Consider the following 19,831-nt stretch of genomic DNA (forward strand, 5'->3'; position numbering starts at 1 on the left):
GTTCGTCCTCGGCGGAGGTACGCACTCCTCTGAGGAGGGAGAACTACACTGCACTACCTGGCATGAAGATTTGTTTGAGCATATTGTTTTGACTAAAACCAGAGTAGCATCATCATCCTCATCACTACCATCTGACGTCAGACGTTTCACCGAAGCAGGGCACTTCCACCTTTTGCCTTTGAGCGGTTCGTGCAATAATTAATAATCTAGTTTGCCCCTCGGAAATATGTGATAAACATTTACATGACCCTTGATAGAAAAAGCCCCCCCACCCCACCCCACAGTTAGAGGCTGTGTTCTGCTCTGTCCTTAAGCTTGTATCAAGTCAGTGTTCAGTCACTGGTTGAATGATGTGTGGTTTTTAATTTTCCACACTGGCTTTTCATCCCAACACTCCAATGTGTGCCTGCCGGCTCAAAATTAATTTACTGTACATCCACGCATCTCTTTACGATCAACAAACATCTTATTGTTATATTTTCTACACCATTGTTATCGAGTTAGACTATTAGTGAACTTTGACACGACGTCGTGGGCTGATCAAATGTCGTTGAATAGCACAACCAGCTGGCTAGACAGCGTCACTTTTTGTCATTCAAACATCTGATGCAACCCTGCAAGAAATAAGCATCCGCTCGTCAAAGTGAAGTGACACTCGAATTTCCCAAAGACTCCAGAGATCAGTGTCCTGTGGTCTTTCAGCACAATATGAATATACACACACATACACACACACACCCCACCAAACACACACCCCTTCACACACACACATTGTCTACAAGAGATAATACCTTTGCCACTCACGTGCAAGTATGATGTGCTTTAGGTCACTTTTTTCCAGATAGATCAATAACAGAGCCTCAGGGAGATGAAGCATAAGATGAGACAGACATTTTGCGTCGGCCACAGTGTAGGAAAATCTCCAAATGTTTATGTTTTTTTTACACAATCTGGTTGGATGCTGGAAAAAAAAAAGCTGTGACATATTTCCAAACCGGACAGTGTTTTACTTAGATTTACAAAAACTTGCCAAATGTTATCAAAAGTGATGGCTGCATTTTCTTCTTTCATTTATTATGAGAGGCTACTGAGTCACAGCACACATTAAATACAATTATGTAAAAACAAAGATTCTGAGACGCGTTTCCGTCTCCCGCTTCACTCGGTTATCTTCTCGGGATGTAAGTAACCAAAGGAAAGAGAGGAGACGGGTCCGCTCTCAGTCAGATGGACGGGTAAAGATAAGAGAACAAAAAGCTTGGTTACTCCTTCCCCCAATGCTTCGACTGGCAGCAGACACAGTGACAGTTACAGGAGCGACACGTAGAGCCAATAGTGAGACGAATGCAAGCACTCAGATGTCCGTTATTTGACAGTGACATCAGCAATCACAATGAAGAACATGGAGAAAGCAACAAAAACATGGCCACTGGTTGCATGTTTTAGAGCCCATGCATTACAACTGAGGCTTGAAATTTACATTATTTATTTACTATCGTCCAATGGGTCACGTTATGACCCAAAAAGAACCAGTTTTGTCCCAAATCACGGCATATGAAGGGGCACCCCATGGGAGAGGGGCAGCGTGAGTGGGGGGCACTGGCATCAAGTGATCTGTGACAAATCTGAAGAACCCAGGAGTCGTCATATAGAGAGGGAGGTCCAGTAGAGGAGGCGGGGGTGGTTATTATGGGGCAGGGGATGTGCATGATATGGGGTTGCCACTGCGTCTCGCATAGCCGAGGGATCAGGGAAGGATTGCGATTCATTTGGCTTTGATTTCCGTGTAGTTGCTGCCGTCATCCCCCCTCCCTGAGGCCCCCTCCCTGGGCCTGGCCCCGATAAACTCCAGAGCGGCATAATTCAGCTCTTGTTTCTCCAGTCCTGCCATAGAGCCCACAGGTTGATAATCCCCGTCTTCTCCCTGCGGACAGAAGGACCCGGTCAGCGGCGCAAATTACCGGCGAGGTGCTAGCAACAACTCACATGACAAAAGAGTGCGACAGACACCACAAAGGAAAGATGTTAGTGGTTACTGGTCGACATACTGGCGAGGAGACTGAGATGTTTCCTGTTAGTATTGCAGTTTGTGTTAGCGATGAGGCAGCCATACAAAAGGAAGTTTTGGAGACAAATGGCAGTGTACAGAGCGGAGAAGCTGACATGCGACGAGATGCGTCTGTCACTTGTGCTTTTAATGGGAACCTTACCGTAGTCTCCTCTAGAATGGAGTTAAACTTTGAGCCCAGAAGCTCTGTCTTAAGCTGTGCAGGAGTTAGGGGAGAGAAAAACAGACAGAAAAACGCAGAGAAGCAATGAAAGAAGGAGAAAACAGTGTTTGGAAAGGTCATGATGGAACTAAGAGGCTGCTAGTCGGAGGGATTCCTCCTGCGACCTCAGTTTCAGAGGTCAAAATGGGGTCTTGTGATTTAAGACGTGTATGAATGCACAAAAATACAACCCCAAACCATCTGAGAACGGTCGTCCAACCCATCCTCCATTTGAATCATAATCATTGACATCGGCATGTCTCACCACTTTCTTCCTGAGATTTTGTTTGTCCTTCTTGACTGCGCTGTAGTACAAAGCTGGGTTCTCCAGGACCACTTCCTGTATAGGGTTGCCATTCTCTCTGGGGGACGGAGTCACATAATCAGACTCGGTCTCGACTGCCACGAACGCAGGGCGACACGCCAAGCCTGGGCATCCATTTTAAAACAACAAGCTGTGTAAGGTTATGCTGGAGGCCAACTGTGGCTGTGAGTGACGTGGTTATTTTATGGGTTTAGTCGCTGAGCTCACACCCACTTCAGGGGTGATTTGCCAGTTAGGCGTGTGGGGGTCCAAATACGCCTTGAGGCTTAAATAAAGCACCTTGGTTAAGAGGGCTACCTGGGTTGTATTTAGCGTAGCGGGTCAAGGATACAGAAGCAGTGTCAGAGGCTGTGAATCGTGCCTGTAAAATATAAGGTTAGTCCAGGTTGCTAACCCAATGTGGATCATTTCACTTGGGACTTGTCGTCGCAGATAAACTTAAATTGCTTTGGAGAAATGGTTCTTGCGTCCACATCAGTCCCACATACACTCATATACAACGTGCACCAATGTGTTTTAGAATGGATGACTAGGCTTAAGTGTTTCCTTGGATTTCAGAAAATGCTTGGTGAGGAAAATGAGGTTTCTGCCTCGCACCGGCCTCTGAATTAGTTTTTACTCACTTCTTGTTGTTGTGGCCAACGTATCTCACTGCTGCAATGATGAAGGCTATGACCGCTACTCCGCCAATGGTGCCAACTATAACTGCCATCATGTACTTTTCTGAAGATAAGGGTGAACAAAATTGAAATTTAGGGTATAGTACTTTGATTGTGATTGTGAGTCAACTTATGAGTCTGATTATACACTGAATACCACACAAACTACAGGTCAGTATAAAATGCAGCTAGTTTCTACTCACTCTCCTGCTGCAGCTCCAGAAGTACGCTCTCTCTTCCGTACATGTTGTAGAAGCTGCAGTGGACATTGACAGCAGGGCCGCCGTTATCGACCCGCTCTCCTTTCTCCCGCAGCTTGATCATGCCTGTGGAGGTGTGTCCGTCCGTGTGCGTGTAAAAGTTGTACCGGCCGTCTGTTTCGTTGATGGTGATGTTCAGGTCGGGCAGGTAGAACTCGATGGTGGGCTCTGGGTTTCCTGTTGCCATGCACAGACACTGGACACCCTCCCTCACCACGGTGCACTTTGACTCCTCCAGGAGGACTGGGGCATCTGTCAGAGGCAGCACAGTGAACAGAGAGTCAGTAATGTGAAGAATGCGGTGATACTTCATTTTCTGGTCTGGACATATTTTCAACTAAACTAGAAGTCTGTACATTTAAGAGATGCTCTCTGTGCCCCTGATGTTGCCATGATGCATTTTGTCCTACATTTACACAACTTCTGGATAAAATACAATACACTGCAGCACTCACACTCAACAGTGATGTTAAAGGAGCTGCTGGCTCTGCCGTGCTCGTTCTCGGCCAGGCAGCGGTACTGTCCGTCTCCCTGAGGTGTGATCTCCGTGATCTGCAGCACGGACAGCTCGTCAGCGGTGATGGTGCCCACCAGCTCCCCGTCTTTCAGCCAGGTGAGGGTCGGGGCCGGGCTGCCCTGGGTGCTGCAGTGCAGGGCCAGTGTTGTGCCCTCTTGCACAGTCATAGAGTCGTTCACCACCGGCTCGCGTGGAGGGTCTGCAACAAAAATATGAAAAAAAGGTTTTCAGATCTAGAGAATGTCTCTTCATCGTATCCCTTTTCCCGCTAGCCCCATTGTAAAATGTGCGAATGAGCCCATGTGAGAATACAGCAGGAACGGTCAGGTCCCAGTTTGATTGTTTCTTGTGTGATTTGCTGATTTTGAAATAATATATTGGTAAGTCAGATGGATAAAGGACAGGACTTCTTTCAGTTTCATTGTACTATTGAAACTCATTTTAAATTGATTGGTTCTAGCCCCAGTCCAGGATGAACTGATGGACAGGATGAACCTAAACTCCAGAATGAAAGTCCAATGTACTGATTCCTTAATAGATGCTAACTGTGCACAGTATGTTTGAATGAATAGGGACACTCACACTTGACAGCCAGGTACAGTGAGGTGTTCATCATCCCATAGCCGTTGTCACCAATGCAGGTGTAGACTCCCTCCTGTGCAGGCGTCAAATCATCCAGGGAGAGCGAGATGTTGGACGCCGTGTCCCACAACAGCTCCTGGTCTCCAAACATCCAGGAGATCCTGGACACAGGGTTACTCTCTACCTCGCAGTGCAGCACCACGGAGCTGCCCTCCATCACCTCCGAGGACACGTTGACCCACACCGAGCGTGGAGCGTCTGGAAGGAAAAGTAAAGTAGACATTTCATCTCCAAGCACCCAGGTGTCTGGACAACAAATGAAGAACAAGTGGATCTTTGCTGCTAAAACAATTAAGGCTGTGAAAGTAGAAAAGCCTTAACATGTTTGTTTAGGTTTTCCGGAGCTAAAATGCTAACTATGTGTTCAGTGTATATATTTGATGCAAAGTGTTGGACTTTTTTGGAGCGGTGCTGCAGAACAATAATAGAGCAACATTTCCTTCAAGGTTCACTCAGTTTGGAAATATACAAAGTAAATGAAAATTTACAAATCAGACTTTAAGCCTGAGCAGATTATTACGAAAGGCCCAATACAAGGGAAACATGCAGATTCTGTTTGGAGCCTAACAACAGCAACAGAACGATGCAGATTGTTGGGCCTGATGCCGACCGATATATATATATATATATATATATATATATATATATATAGTATATTATAGTATATATACTTAAAAATGGGCAATAATTCCTTAGATGTTGCTACAACATTCCATAGTGTGTAGCTTTGCTTAAAGCTTTTTAGCTAACAGTGAACAAGGAATGACATAAATATGCACCTCACTGAATCAGGAATTATGCACAGATGTTGGACAGATAATTGGCCCCTTTGTGTAAATTGTGGCCCCTTTATCACACCGGTTTAGAGAAATTCTAGATCCGCCACTGCCCTTTGTGTAGTAACTGTAACCTGAATTAAGCTTCAGTGTTAGCACCATGCTTTTTAAACACAGTCTTCTTTAGAACATAAATGATGCTGCTGCATGACACAAAACAACCGAGAAGATGTTTGAAGATGTTACTCAAATACCTTTTTAACTTTTTGAACTTACACTTGACGTCCAGAGAGATGAGCTTCTCGTAGACCAGCGTGGTGTTAGGGTAGTAGACCCTGCAGCCCAGCAGCTGTCCGTTGTGCATGGGTCTGGGTACAAAGGTGAGGGTGCTGGAGAGTACGGCCGTGTTGCTCTCTTCCAGGTAGTCAGTCGAGAACTCAGGGTCGGGCAGGTAGTCGGTGTACATCCACTGGATCTCTGGAGTCATTTCAGGACAGTTGTCAGGAGCGTAACATGTCAACTCAAGATTCTCGTCGCTGACAATCTCCTCTGGCACGTCGATGTTGGGCTGATCTGGTGAACAGGAAGAAAAAACATCAGTGGATTTTGAAGAAAAACAGCCTAAGAATTGTTCTAATTTTCTTTGTAACTTAAAGCAACACTATGTAACTTTTTCCAGAGGAACAGCGCCCCCTTTTAATATTCACTCTGATCATAAACTTACCAAGAACTTTGAGCTCAGCGAAGTCCGGGTACGTGTACATGTTGGCTCCACCGAGGTCAGCGCGGAAGTAGTATCTCCCCGAGTGCTCTGTGCCGATGTTGTTGATGAGCAGAGTGCAGTTCCTCTGGTGCAGGTCGCCCAGCAGCTTGGTGCGGCCCTTGTAGCTCTCGTGTACGACGTCTGTGCGTGTTTTGAAGACTACCGGAGGGAAGAGTTGCGGGTAGGGCTGGCCGAAGTACCAGATACCGTGAATGCCGCGGTACGGCCTGACCCCGGAGGGATACATGAAGGTGCAAGGGATGACCACGCAGGAGTTCGTCATGGCCGAGATGTCTCGCGGTACCCAGACGTTCCACTGGCAACTGGCATCTGAGAGAAGATCAGACGCCCCGGATGAGTGAAATATGATCATGACAGTGGTGTGAAATCCCTGCACACGTGGTGATGAAAAGGTTAAACGAGGAAGAGGAAGAGGAATTGATCACCTTTGATGATCAACAGCAGTGTTAAGAGCAGCTCCAAACACCACATGGTCTCTGCTCAGCGCTGGAACATAGAACTCTGCAGGAGGGAACATTCTGTCACTTACATGCATCATCAAGACGGAGAGAAAGAAATCAAAGTGAGTTTGGTGCCAGTGCATGACTCATCCGCGTCTAAGAACCATCACACTTATCAAAACATGTTTCTGAAACGTTCCTGAGTTTAAACTCATAGTACTTTCAAAAATGTGAAAGACAAAGCACGCTTCCAGTTTTGAGTTTTAAATGGTTCCAGTAAATAAGAAAGAATTAATAAATTAATGCAAATCACCAGAATTCACTGACTGACAATTGTACCTTTACCTCAGCGGAGTTTGAAGTAAAAAAAAAAAAAAATTTGCTGTTTCAAAATACTGCGACTGTGGTTTCACCTTGAAAAGCTGATGATAGAAACGGACTCCGCAGCACAGCTCGTCAGCAGCTCCACTAGAGGGTGCTCACTCACACCCTGACAGTCTGACAGCCTACTTCTCTGTGAAGAGAAAAGAATCAGTGACATCATCATCATCATCAGCAGCATCATCGTCGTCGTCGTCGTCAGGCAGTGACATCACTCAGAGCTGTAGTAAGTCACATGCAAACTCAGCGTCACTCAGCACCTGTTCGCTCCCCCTCAGTAGAGTCACTCATTACAGTCGCCATGCGTAACCGTGCAACCAGTGAATGACTCCCACTGTTGAGCTGAGCTCTGACACGAAGCCAAACTCTGCTCAGCAAACATCATGTCATCTTAGATCACTGTTCTGTTCTGCACGAGAAATAAAGGAGATACAGATCCAGTTATTGAGAGAGTGAATCTTTTGGACTCATGGCAGCATCAACATGCAGCAGTTTCAAAAATGCCTACAGGGCTTCGACAGCATATAAAGGTTTTTCAAATCAGTCGATATCGATAACTTCATCTTTTTGAGCTTGGAATCACAAACACTTGATAAGCAGCAAAACATTTTACAAATCAAAGGTGGATCAATTATGTGCTGTATGTCCTCACTGTGCTTACACAATGCATACGGTTTATATTGAGATGTATATTGGATGATTTTTATTAGCTTCCGCCAATGAGGTTATATATTTTGGTGTATTTTAGTGCTGATCAAGTTCAGAGGGTGGATAGAGGATTTGTTTTTAACTTTCTTTAACAATGTGAGATATTATGAGATTTCCCACAGAATAATTAATAAATCTTGATTTGATGTTCCACTTCTCTCTTTTAGTCTGGGACATCAGTCGTCAGTTTTTAATAAGAAAGTTTGATGTTATACATTGATTTCACGTGTTTACTTTTCACTTTAAAATCACATTAAAAAAAAATATATATAAACAAAAAAAAAAATCACATTTCTATAATTTAAACAGAAAATGAAACTGATTCTGGAACAGCTGCAATAATCTGTTTCAATAGAAGATAAATTAACATCATTTAACATCTGGTTGTGTTTCATTAATTTCATTTTCCTGGAACTTTATGTTTGTTAGCATCAGGACACAGGTGACGATAATGTAGAACCTGAAAATACTATACTATGACAAAGATTGTAATGTTCTCACTTTATCCATTATATTCTGCCTAATTATTTTTCTAAAACTGTAACTGTTTTTTCCTTACTTTTCTTGTTCTCAAAGAAATCTGAACGTGATGAACAAATAAACTGTGTGTTACATTGGAGTGGATGCAGAGGGAGTACAGGCAGGAGTGGCAGCAGAGGATTTCGCCTCATGCTGCAGCAGCCGGCGTGCGCAGATGGCAGGCCTGAGAGTGGATTGTGCTGCGGAGCTTCGTGATTAACACATCCCAACATCCCCCGGAGAATCCGTGACTACTATTAGCTGCCGTGGATTTGTCATGTTTGCTCGTCATACAGTTCCACAGCCAAATAGTCTCAAAGATCTGAAAACTTAAAGTTCACTTATTTAATAGCTTCTCCATTTGCCACTCATCAACCATACATAACTGAATTTATTGCTTAATTAAAGATCCAACAATCATTAAGCAACATGGTTATTTATTTGCAGTTGTGTTTCTGCTCAACTGGTGATTTTAAGTCCTGTTTTGTTTTTGGTCTTCACCAACTGCTGAAGATAATATCTGGCTCTTTAGCTGCTCCACTGTTTTCACCAGATAGTTTCAAACCTTTTTGTTGTCATTTGGTGCAGTACAGGCAGTGAGCACTGCCTCCTGCATCCAAAAATGGCTCCATAGCCCCTTTTCCATTGGTCAAAACTTCACTTCCAGGTCAAAGGAAGGTGAGAGAGCGTCACATTTTCAGTGCGTACGTTGAACATTAAGGCACCGGGGGAAAAAGAGAGAAAGGAAAGGCAAACTCTTCGACTGGCAATGGGACAGGAGTCAATCACCACCTGCATATACACACTTTTAAGTAGAACTGAGACTCGCTGTGAGGCTCAAACGAAGCTGCAGAAGATACTAAAGTCTGCATCTCGTCAGTGCTGATGAAACATTACAAAGCATCGAACTACAACAAGGTTCATCACTGTTCTGGGTCCCCTGGAAACATTTCCATTGTCGTGTTTCGCAATTTGCAGTGTGTGACAGTATTTGCATGTGTTGTGACTTTTTGCAGCCCGTGTGTCGTCAAACTGATGAGGTGTTTTTTCTATTTGCATGTGTTTTCTTAATAAGCAGTGCGTTGAGCTCTCTCGGCCTCCGTACTCCAGAGAGAATCCAACAACTACAAACATCTCAGCCTGAGCGAGGTCACACTCGGAGACGTCTTGACTCATAATGTCACACTGTGGTCTGTCACAGTCTTAACTTTCTCCAACATTGCGTCAAGCTCCACCATCTGCACTGCAACAAAAGGCCAAGAGCCGGGCGAGTGCCGGAGCAGCGGCCAGAGAGAATAGAGCCGGGCGGCCAGGCAGGGCCACCGATACCACCACCAACCTCCCAACGACAACGGCCTCATTGATGGGGCAGACAAACGGCTGGCTCAGAGCATACGTGTGAACACTTACACACACACACGCTACACGCACACAAAACACTTGCCTCATACCAGCCTCAGCACCAGGCTCCTGCCACCTCTCGGTCCTGACCTCTTCTTCTTCTTCTCCCTGAGTTGGTTGTCTTGCTCTGAATCCAGATGTCCTGTGGAAAAATCCAGAGAAGGAAGATAAAGAAAGATGCGAGACAGAGACAAGGAGAAGGGGAAGAGAGGAAGAGAGGGAGTCTGTGTGAGCTTTGGTTTACATGTGTCGTGGGCAGCCCTGAATATGCATTCAGGCATTTCTGGAGCGGTTCTTTGGCCCACTCAGCATTCCTATCCTCTCTTCCACCATTTCCCCCGAGTCGCTCCGTGTGTCTCGACGCCCTGAACTCTGAACCAGGATCGTACGTCCCTCTCAGGTCGCGGCAAAACGTTTTGACATGAGCTCAACTTTTTCTTGCTCCCGGCGCCTGAAGGGCAAAATCTGCAGGGCGAAGGAATGATGACTCAGTACCACTATGAGTAAGGCTGCATTGGAGCAACATACGGAGAGTAGGAGGATGTTGTGAGATGAATATGGTTATGTAAATGACAGATTTACATATTCTTAATCTTAGGTTTGTGTATTTAAAAGCATAAATCAAACAATTAGACAGAAAGTGTGAATATGAAAGTGTGTCTGGATACATTTGAATTTTAGAAATAAAAAAAAAAGGCTTCAGGTCGTGATCACTGATCTTTCCAGTCGTAATCAGATCTAATATTTTCTCTGCTGAGGAATGTTTGTGGGCGGGGAGCACGAGCGTAGATCCACTCAGAGGTCCAGCTAGTTTACATACAAACGTAACAAAAGGCAACTTGTCTATGAATGTGGAACTTTTATTTACACCCTCATTGTTACATGTCGGATGAGTCAGTGTGTCCAAAGGCCATTAGGCCGCCGGCCAAGTGATGGCATCGGCCGAGCTGCGGATAACCTCCAGGGAATCCCTCTGTAAACAGTCTGGAGACGAGCTGAAGAGGAGAATGCTGCATTGAGGGTGTGAAGATGTGTAAAACAAATACGCTGCATGCCATAACCCCCCCCCCACACACGCACACACTCAGGCAAACACACACATGCCAGCACACTTCTCAGTGTGGGGTGTGCAGCTATGTGACCTTCCTTTGCATCTCCTCCGTGCAGCTCAGCCTGCTCCATTGTCCTGCTGGAGTCATTCTCTGTACAGTATACACATGAGAGCAGCTCCAGTGAGCACACGGTGAAAATGCATTTCATCTTGATTCTTGACAAAGACGGAAGCAAAATGGAATTTGACGACGCTTCAATAGTAATCATGAGGAACCAAAGCAGAAAACTCAAACATGCTCAGCTGAATATTACATCACAACACCTGCATGTTATCTATTTTTAAAAACAGTGAATATAATTTTAATTTCTGTCATCAATTATGATTCAACTGATTCTGAAACAACAACATTTTGTTTCAATGGGATATAAATAGTGATTTACAGGTTTTGTGGATGTGTTTTATACATTTGATTGTTGAAAAGTATAAAATAAACCAAAGCACAAAGCTTAGCTCGGTTTATATTACTTATACTTATATTATGTGTCATCTAAAAGTCTGATCTTGCTTCTGCAGAACCTCTATTAACCGAGGTAATGAAACCTCAACATGATCACAGATTCCACATCACGCTTCAGGGATACAGACGCTGCCAGAACAATCCGCTCGGCTAAATTAGGCCACGGCACCTTTTTATGAGTCATTTTTACGTTGTTGAAATTGCTCACACAGAAAGTCGACTGTGCCAAGAAGAAGATTTTCATTGTGAGTTATCGTCTGTGGCTGTTGGATGGCCGGGGACGGAGTGGCGTGGGGTGGGATAAAAGAATGGGAACCTTGTGTGCGGAACACTGCCCATTGTACCAGCGAGAAACTGGAGGAATTCTTTTTTTTTTTTTTCCGGAACAGGCCTGCTCACAGCTTGCGCTTTGCTGTTTGCCTGTGACGCTCGTTGGTCCACCACGAGCTTAGGCCCCCACTAAAATACTCAGAGGAGCAGATGGTCTTAAAACATGACTGCTCTCTCCTGCCACACATGGAGCGCGGAGCTGCCATGAGTCCAGTGCACCACACACACACATGCACACACACACACACAGGATACCAACATAAACACAGAGTTATGCCAATATCCAGTCACACAGTCTGTCCAAGGTACAGCAGAGAGAGAGCTGGCATCAGTGAAAGATTCAAGACTCGAACTTTGAGGTTTCTGTTCGCCTCTTACAGTTAATATTCTTAAACGTGTGTGAGATGCATGAAACACTCTTTTTACATCACATTACATTCGTATTGTTTTTTTGATATGTGTAGTATTTAGTGTTTCAGGTTTTTATCCTCAATCTCTGTCTGAGTTTTATTTGCTGTTGCTGCTGTGACGTGTGCATCTTGTTCTTTCAAGGTAAAGGTTTGTTGAAAGAGATGTGAAACATGTTTTTTTTTTATCTTCCACTTCAGTGGCAGGACAAAGACTTTTCTAAATCAGGGGCCAAAATTTCCACAGAGGGGCCAATCATGTGTCCACAATCCAGGCACAGTTCCTGATTCAGTGAGGTGCACGTTTGAGTCTTTCCTAGTTTACCAATAGCTCTACAGCTTCAAACCAGCGTGCATTTTTTTCTATCTCTAGTTATAGATGGTATTTTTAAAAACAGGTGGAAATGCATCTTTTAGCGAGGCCACATAAAACGAGCATGACAGCAGAGTGAGATGCAGTTGACAAATCACCAACGTTAACAAGAGACCACAGCCTCGACTGCTCATCTCCATCTCCTCTACCTGGCAAACCCGGTGACTCTGCCAATCCCCGGCCCAGTGGGCAGATGGCGAGCCACAGGCCTCCCTCTCTTATTAGAGCGCTCTCCCTTCCGCTATGAACAAAAGGGGGCGACAAACAGAGCTGTCACCTGTTCAGCCGCACAGACAAATAAGAGTGTGGCCCCTAAACGGAGAGAGCGAGTGTGGATCTGCTCTCGGCTTTTTTCTTCCTCCGCCACTCGTCTGATGCTGGTGACATTTAGAAGGATGACACATCAGCCTCATGGGAGGCTCTGTCATTCAGGGAGGAATGATGCAAGATGTCATTACATGACAAAGACTCCCACACATTATGGAATTCACTCCCAACTGAACTAATTCTCTTCTTCTAAATCCCGTCTTCAAACTTTTTATAGAAGCTTTTATAAATGACATCGGCTCTTATTTACCAGCACTATTCCTATTTATTTATTCATTTATATATTTCTGTATATATTCTGAATATATAGAAAAGTGTTATATAAATTATTTTTTTTAATAATTATTATAATTATAATTAAAACCCAGTTCTTGGTGGAGAAACTTGCAACACGATGATTCTTACAAAACCCATTCACTAAATTAAAGGAGAAACTATAATTTAAGGTAAAATCTAAAATGTGACAGTGGTGATATTAATTACCAACTAGGCTCTAATTATTACCCTGCTCCTAAAACTGCTTCACCTCCACACAAAAAGGTTTGTCAATTCTCTTCTATAAAAAAACACATTTGCACTTTTTTCTAAAACATCTGCACATGCAGAGAAACCCACTGGCTTCTGACATCATCATTAAATAAAACAAACTTGTAAAACTGTTGAGGTTGTGATCAGACGTGTGGACGAGCTGATACACTCAGTGCTCATGGAACCGGAGGGTAAATCTGTCCAGTAACAATTGGCTGAACACACACACACACACACACACACACACACACACACACACACACACACACACACACACACACACACACACACACACACACACACACACACACACACACACACACACACACAGTCTACCATAACAACCAACCCTAGATAGATAGATAGACAGACAGATAGATAGATAGATAGATAAACAGATAGATAGATAGATAGACAGATAGATAGATAAACAGATAGATAGATAGACAGATAGATAGATAAACAGATAGATAGATAGATTGATAGACAGACAGATAGTCCTCCCTTAATTTCCATTTCCATTCCACTTACAATTTCAAAAATGGCAATGCAGAGGAAACCTGCCGCCCCTCACCTGTGTAGGTGATCGTGTCCGAGCTGCGAGCAGTTCACCGCCTCCTGTATGAGCCTTCTCTCTGACACTTGCACGCCAAGCGTCACGCCAGCCTGTCGCCAACAAGATCTCTCGCCACTCTCTGTACCAAGCCCCAACGGTGGGGAATAAACTGCCCTCCCCACCACCACCATCATCATCACCATCACCCCCTCCCATATGAAAATCAGTGCTTCAGTATAGCAGCATTGTTCTAAAGCTTCGCCCTGAGGCCAAGCCATTCATAAATACACACAGGGCCACAAGGGCCACACTGTTCCCCCTCACCCCAACAAATATGGGTGAGGCTTTGAGCTCTGAAGCCTTTCCATACAACACCGCACGATTGGTTCATGCTGGATGGAACCGAGCATATTTGACCAATTTGGATTGATGGAGTGCACGTCCACATTTTTTTTTGTTTGTTTGTGTGTTTTTGAGGTCAGTGTAACAGAAGGCAGGAAGTGACATTGGGAGGAGGGGATGAGGATGATGAGGCAGGAACAATGAGAGAGAGAAAAGGAAATAAACTGAAGCAGCTTGAAGGCTAAAATCTAATGTTTGTCTTGTGGTCACGTGTTAAACCTTTGGGACTAAAAAACCAAAGGAAACACTTCAGAGGCCAGAAAAACTGAAAGGAGAACAACGTTTTATCCCAATGACCATAAATCTGCTGCCCACATCCTGAGGTAGTAATAATAACAGATTTACTAAAGAATATAAGAATAACTAGTAGAGCATGTACCTCCGCCAAAATCCAACAACAGGCCCCGACAACATATGACAATACGTCTATGTAATTACACTGACTGACCTCCAGGTGACGACACGTGTTGGTTCGACTTTGTTACAGATGAGGATTCAGAAAAGTTGTAATCACAGCTTGGATGTTGAGGTGACGGGTGTTTACAACCTTGAAGCTCGACTAAAACTACGGACGTGACATTAACACATCATTAATGTAACGGTAATGAACATAAGGTTAACATTTGATTTTGAAATGCTGTAATTTATTTCTCTTAAATTCAGAGATGGACGTCACAAGACACTTTTGTTCTTCATAGAAAAAGAAAGTGGCATCGTCTCTGTTCTGGTTAGTTCACAAGTACAGATAACTTCACACTTCAGTAAAGTTAACCTAACTATTCTACTTACTTTGCTTTATTGTTGAGTTTGAACTTCAAACTAATGTTATTGGTCTTTCTTGCATCTTAAAGCTGGAGTTGTGTGAGAAACACCTCCTCTGTGTCTGTGATCACAGACACTACTGACTCCTCCTTGACGCCCTTTGAATGAACCAAACTGTGGAACGAGGTCAATCATCTGCTTTTGAACACTTCAGTGTCTTTCTTTCCTGTAATAGTTCCACATTGTAACTTTACAACTTTCATTATATTCATACAGATCACATCATGTGTCACATCTAACACCTCTGAAGATCCATATAAAATGTAACGTGATCCCTGATGAATCCACATTATCTCAGCAACACAATGATAACACCTTTCTAACCCTGGTTGTTATTGTACAGTGGCTCATATATTCCCTATATGAAACCACATTTGGATTTTCATTTGGATTAGCAACAAATTGTTCATATACACTCAGATAGAATTCCCATAAATGTGACCTTTTTTTATAAATCAAAATCTATGGATTATTTCCTGGGAAATCGGTGAAAATGTCGATAAGATATTGTCTTACAATATTAAAATTGAGCATAGAAACCTTTTTTAGTGCTATGAAAACATGATATATCGTCTTATCAGCTGTTACACAAAGCAGCTAAATGTATTTTAGAACTAGGATGGCTCTCAGTCGAGTACAAACAAAGTGAAATTCAAATGATGATTTGTGATTTTTACTCATTAATCTGCCAACTCGTCCTTTCTACTGCTCACACGAATAAATAAAATCTCCGCAATATTAAGTGTAAATATGGCTTCAGGAGTGTTCACACAGTTACATGGTGCTGTGAAACCCCCCCCTCCCTCCTCCTCACACAGTAGCCATTGTCTCCCAAGGCCTTCTGGGGGAAAAACCGCTCGGCTCGAGCCTGACACCGCACCACACTGGGAAGTCGATGCGCACAGATAATTGTCTTTTAATCACAACAATCCCTTTTTCTCTGGCCCACGTTCGTTTGTCTCTGGTTCGACCTTTGTCTCGCAGTTGTAACTCATCGGCCACAGACTCCGAACTGGGGATTTTGTGATGGAAGCTGGCGAAGGGGCCTCGTAGAGGGAGGAACTTTGGGGGAAACTTTATAAAAATAGATCTTTGTTTGTCCACAACTCAATGACGTGAAATCATCATGTCCCTGAATGAAGCCATAGCTTTTGATGACTGACACTGATGTACTTTTGTTAGTTGATCTTGACTAGAAAATCCTCATCAGCAACAAACAAACAATTGCAACTGAATTAACGCCTTTAAAGAAAGTCCATCTGGAAGTGAAATCTAAAATCAAAACTTTCCCGTCTCAGGTCCCGCCGCCTTCACGAACGGCCATAAACACATGTTTTGTGAGCTAGTTTCTTTCTGCTAGCTCACCGGGGACTTTATAGTCGACCCGCCTGATGCTCCCAGTTAGAAAAGAGAGGTGACGGGGCCTCTGCAGTGGCTGCATCTAATCTCTGGAACAGTTGACCTCTCAGTATCAGAACCACTCAGAACCTAGAAATATTTAAAAATCATCGATGAAGAAACCACTTCTTCTCCCTGACCTTCAAGTCAAGTTGACTGTGAGACGTTTGTTTCATCGGCTACAGAGGAATATTTTAATTCTCAAATATTTATAATGTTTCTATTTTTTTCAGGTTTTATATTCTTTAAGTTTGGATTTTAAGTGACTTCAGCATGAAACTAACTAAGTGTCATCCTGTCTCCCTCTGTTAGTTTGGATTCTTTTAACAGTTTCCATCCTCTTGTGAATTTTACAGATAATAAAGTCCTTTAAGTTAAGTCCGCATGCAGAAGTCCACTGAAATACTTTACATACATTATCCAGCAGCTTAACACACAGCTGTTTATTCTAGTTTCTGAGTTTAATATAAATGTGTTGTTAGTGATGATCTGCTCGTTTAACTCAAACAAGTAAAGTTGCAAATTCAAAGCAGCTGAGTTAAAACTGTAAGACTGAGAGCTGTATCAGTGTCCGGGGTCGACAACCTTCATTTACACTGCATCTGTTTGCTTTTCCCAACACCCGGCAAACCATCATTGTTTCTGCGGTCAGAGTAAAACATTCACAGTGTGAACAAACACACACAAGCTGCTTTTCCAGTATTGTGGCGTAGATGTGGAGCGGTGTGTGGGGAGAGAGCGTGTGTGGAGAGAGCGTGTGTGGAGAGAGCGTGTGTGGAGAGAGCGTGTGTGGGGAGAGAGCGTGTGTGGAGAGAGCGTGTGCGGGGTGAGAGCGTGTGTGGGGAGAGAGTGTGTGCGGTCGGGTAAGGGGGCGTTGGGATTGTGCTGGACAGAGACGGGTGACAGAACAACATGATGACAATGGATTCATTGTCCCTCTGCCTTCTCACTGGACAGAAGCAGTGGATGGCTGCCATTTGCAAACAGACCAACAGTTAAAGAAACGCTCAGACTTTGGGTTTTTATTGTTCCACGTATCATCAGGTTTTTTTACTGTAGTCATTTTACACTTTGGAACATTTTTTCGGTTACACACGTTTCTTTCTGAAGACAGGAGCTCGACTGAGAACTTTGTCCTGGAAACCTTTTACTGGTTACTCACTAACCTTAGCTGACTAATAGGACAATGTTCCTGTTAGTTAAATTCTGAGGCTTTAATCACTGCTCCTCAGGTGTCCCACTGACAGCCAGTCAAAATGTCCATAGTGGCAGACTTGAGATAACATGGTCGAGGCCAAAAAACTCTTTTAGTGAGGCGACGGTGACCTTGACCTTTAACCTTCGACTATCAAAATTAACTAAGTTGATCCTTGAGTTAAACTAAACGCTTGCACCATAATTCCCTCAAAGTGTTCTGTCCTGAGTTATATTTCTTTTAAAAAAAAACACGAGACACAATGAAACATAAAACTTTAGTATCGCATCAAATCCCAACTTATACTATCTCAAGAGATCTTACAATATTAAAGACAAACCCAACAGGTCCCACAACGAGCAAACATTGTCGACCGTGGAGAGAAAAAAGTCCTTTTTATTCCAAGATGATTTTATTATGTTTAACTAATCCATTAAGGGCGTCACCAGGGAATTTGATGGAGAGAATATGAAGTATTACATTAAAATGTATAATGACCTCATTAAGGTCATTGAGCCACAGCCGCCTCACGCTGCTGTCCCAGTGTCACATGGGACTTTTATTCCCAAAGGTGAAACTAATCTGAAGTTTATCCCTTGGCTTTGGTTTCCACACTGGACCCCAACTGTCATTGTGCGGTTTGGATTTGTGAGCATGTTTAATATGCAGGTCACTTTGTGTCACCGCAGACTTTGGATAAAACTACTTTCAAACGACTGAGAAACTACGTATTTCTGATTTTGCTTTGAAGAAGTTGGTTTTAATCACTGAAACATAAACAGACAGAGCCACGACCTGCAGACTGTTGTGATGTGGATTTGCACAAAATGGCAGTTAACGAGGGTGTGATAAAAAAACAAAAAACAAACAAACACTGAACTCAATGTTTCGATGATCCTTTTTTTAAAGTGCAGACATTTTTGAATAATTCCTACTTATTCTAGTTACCTCTTATCTTCCAGTTCTCATTCAGCTGAATACATAATGCAGTTATCAAACAGAACAGGCTCCACATTACTTATTATCTACATATCATCAATAGCTGCAATCCAGTTATATCTATTATAGGAGGAATTTATCACATATAGACTGTATTAATAGAACGATGTGAAGGAGCCAATAACAATTGTCCAATCACTGCAATTCTGTTGCAAATCAATTATTTTTAATGGAACATTTTAACCCCAGAAATCAGCTCGTTCAGGGATTAAATCTGATAAAAAAAGTAAAGTAATAATAATCGTAGCTCAGACAGCAGCAGAGCTCTTACCTTATCAGCTGATCTGGAGCCAGTGAGGAGCTCAGAGTCGTCTTTTCTCACTTGGCATTTGCTTTCTCTCCCGCTCTCCCTCCCCCCTCCTCTCTCCCTCTCAGCTGATTGGATCTTTGGCATTCAGAACCTGTGATGTACGGCCAGTGGACACTTTCACACAGCGCTCAGGCTTCAGATTTTCAGTCCTGTAATAATAACACAGAAAGAATCATTTTTCCTTTTGCTTGAAGTTTGCAGTTTTTTAATCTTTTCTATTATGACAGGGATTCCTGTGATTAATTAATGAAAACGTGATCAATCAGATGATCAGACAGCTGCTAAACTGTTTTGCCTGATTATCTAAACCACTGGGAGATAAAACTGAAAGTAGATCTGGTGTCCCCAGCAACCTCTCATCTGTGCACAGGCATCACTGTTCCCGTGTCATGGTGTCAACTTATGGCCAAATATAAATATTGCTGCAGATGCAGGATTTGGTTTAGTTTCTTCAACATTAAAAATGAACAAAAAAAATGGACAAATCTAAATAAATGCATATTATACTTTAACCTTTAGGTTAAATTAAGCAACAGACTTTGCTAATTGCTGCACCCAACTTTGTGTAGAACTGTGGAGGTGATTTGCACAAACCTCGGTCACGGTGCCCGTCCTGTAGGAGCAGGGACCTGAGAACGTACAGGTGAGAGAACAGAGAAGATGGCCACCATGAATCGGAAACACAGAAAACCTGAAACAGACGACATTGGGGAAAACTCAAAACAATAGCGTTTGATTAAAGTCTGACTTTAAGTCACGTAATTATTTAAAATATTCTTACCTGTATTAAAGGGACAGTTATTCACATCAGCAGGTTTCTTTAAAGGGACGAACACTGATATTTCACCTTCTTATATTAATATACACTCATAGTATTAGTAAGTACAACAGTTATTAAATTTACCCTTAAACCTTTTCTAAAATCCCACCT

At 43.1% G+C, this 19,831-nt stretch overlaps 1 protein-coding gene across 9 annotated transcripts; it reads right to left on the bottom strand.

Moving 5' to 3' along the window:
- Nucleotides 1-1,336: 1,336 nt before the first annotated feature.
- Nucleotides 1,337-19,004, bottom strand: mag (myelin associated glycoprotein). Of its 9 annotated transcripts, none has more exons than XM_069537103.1 (13): nt 18,862-19,004; nt 9,733-9,824; nt 7,087-7,187; nt 6,659-6,734; nt 6,174-6,542; nt 5,726-6,022; nt 4,614-4,871; nt 3,970-4,230; nt 3,458-3,766; nt 3,219-3,318; nt 2,536-2,632; nt 2,211-2,264; nt 1,337-1,924 (listed from the first exon to the last, which is right to left on the bottom strand). In XM_069537103.1, the coding sequence occupies exons 4-13, from the start codon at nt 6,702-6,704 to the stop codon at nt 1,766-1,768; spliced, it is 1,950 nt and encodes a 649-aa protein (XP_069393204.1). In that variant the 5' UTR covers nt 6,705-6,734; nt 7,087-7,187; nt 9,733-9,824; nt 18,862-19,004; the 3' UTR covers nt 1,337-1,765. The 9 variants fall into 9 exon arrangements, with proteins under 9 accessions (XP_069393204.1, XP_069393201.1, XP_069393202.1 ...); XM_069537100.1 differs by having other exon boundaries at nt 9,726-9,824; nt 18,862-18,893; XM_069537101.1 differs by lacking the exon at nt 18,862-19,004 and adding an exon at nt 13,793-13,930.
- Between the last annotated feature and the right edge of the window lie 827 nt (nt 19,005-19,831).

Source organism: Paralichthys olivaceus, chromosome 13 (assembly GCF_024713975.1).
Source record: "Paralichthys olivaceus isolate ysfri-2021 chromosome 13, ASM2471397v2, whole genome shotgun sequence".
NCBI classification, from domain to species: domain Eukaryota; kingdom Metazoa; phylum Chordata; class Actinopteri; order Pleuronectiformes; family Paralichthyidae; genus Paralichthys; species Paralichthys olivaceus.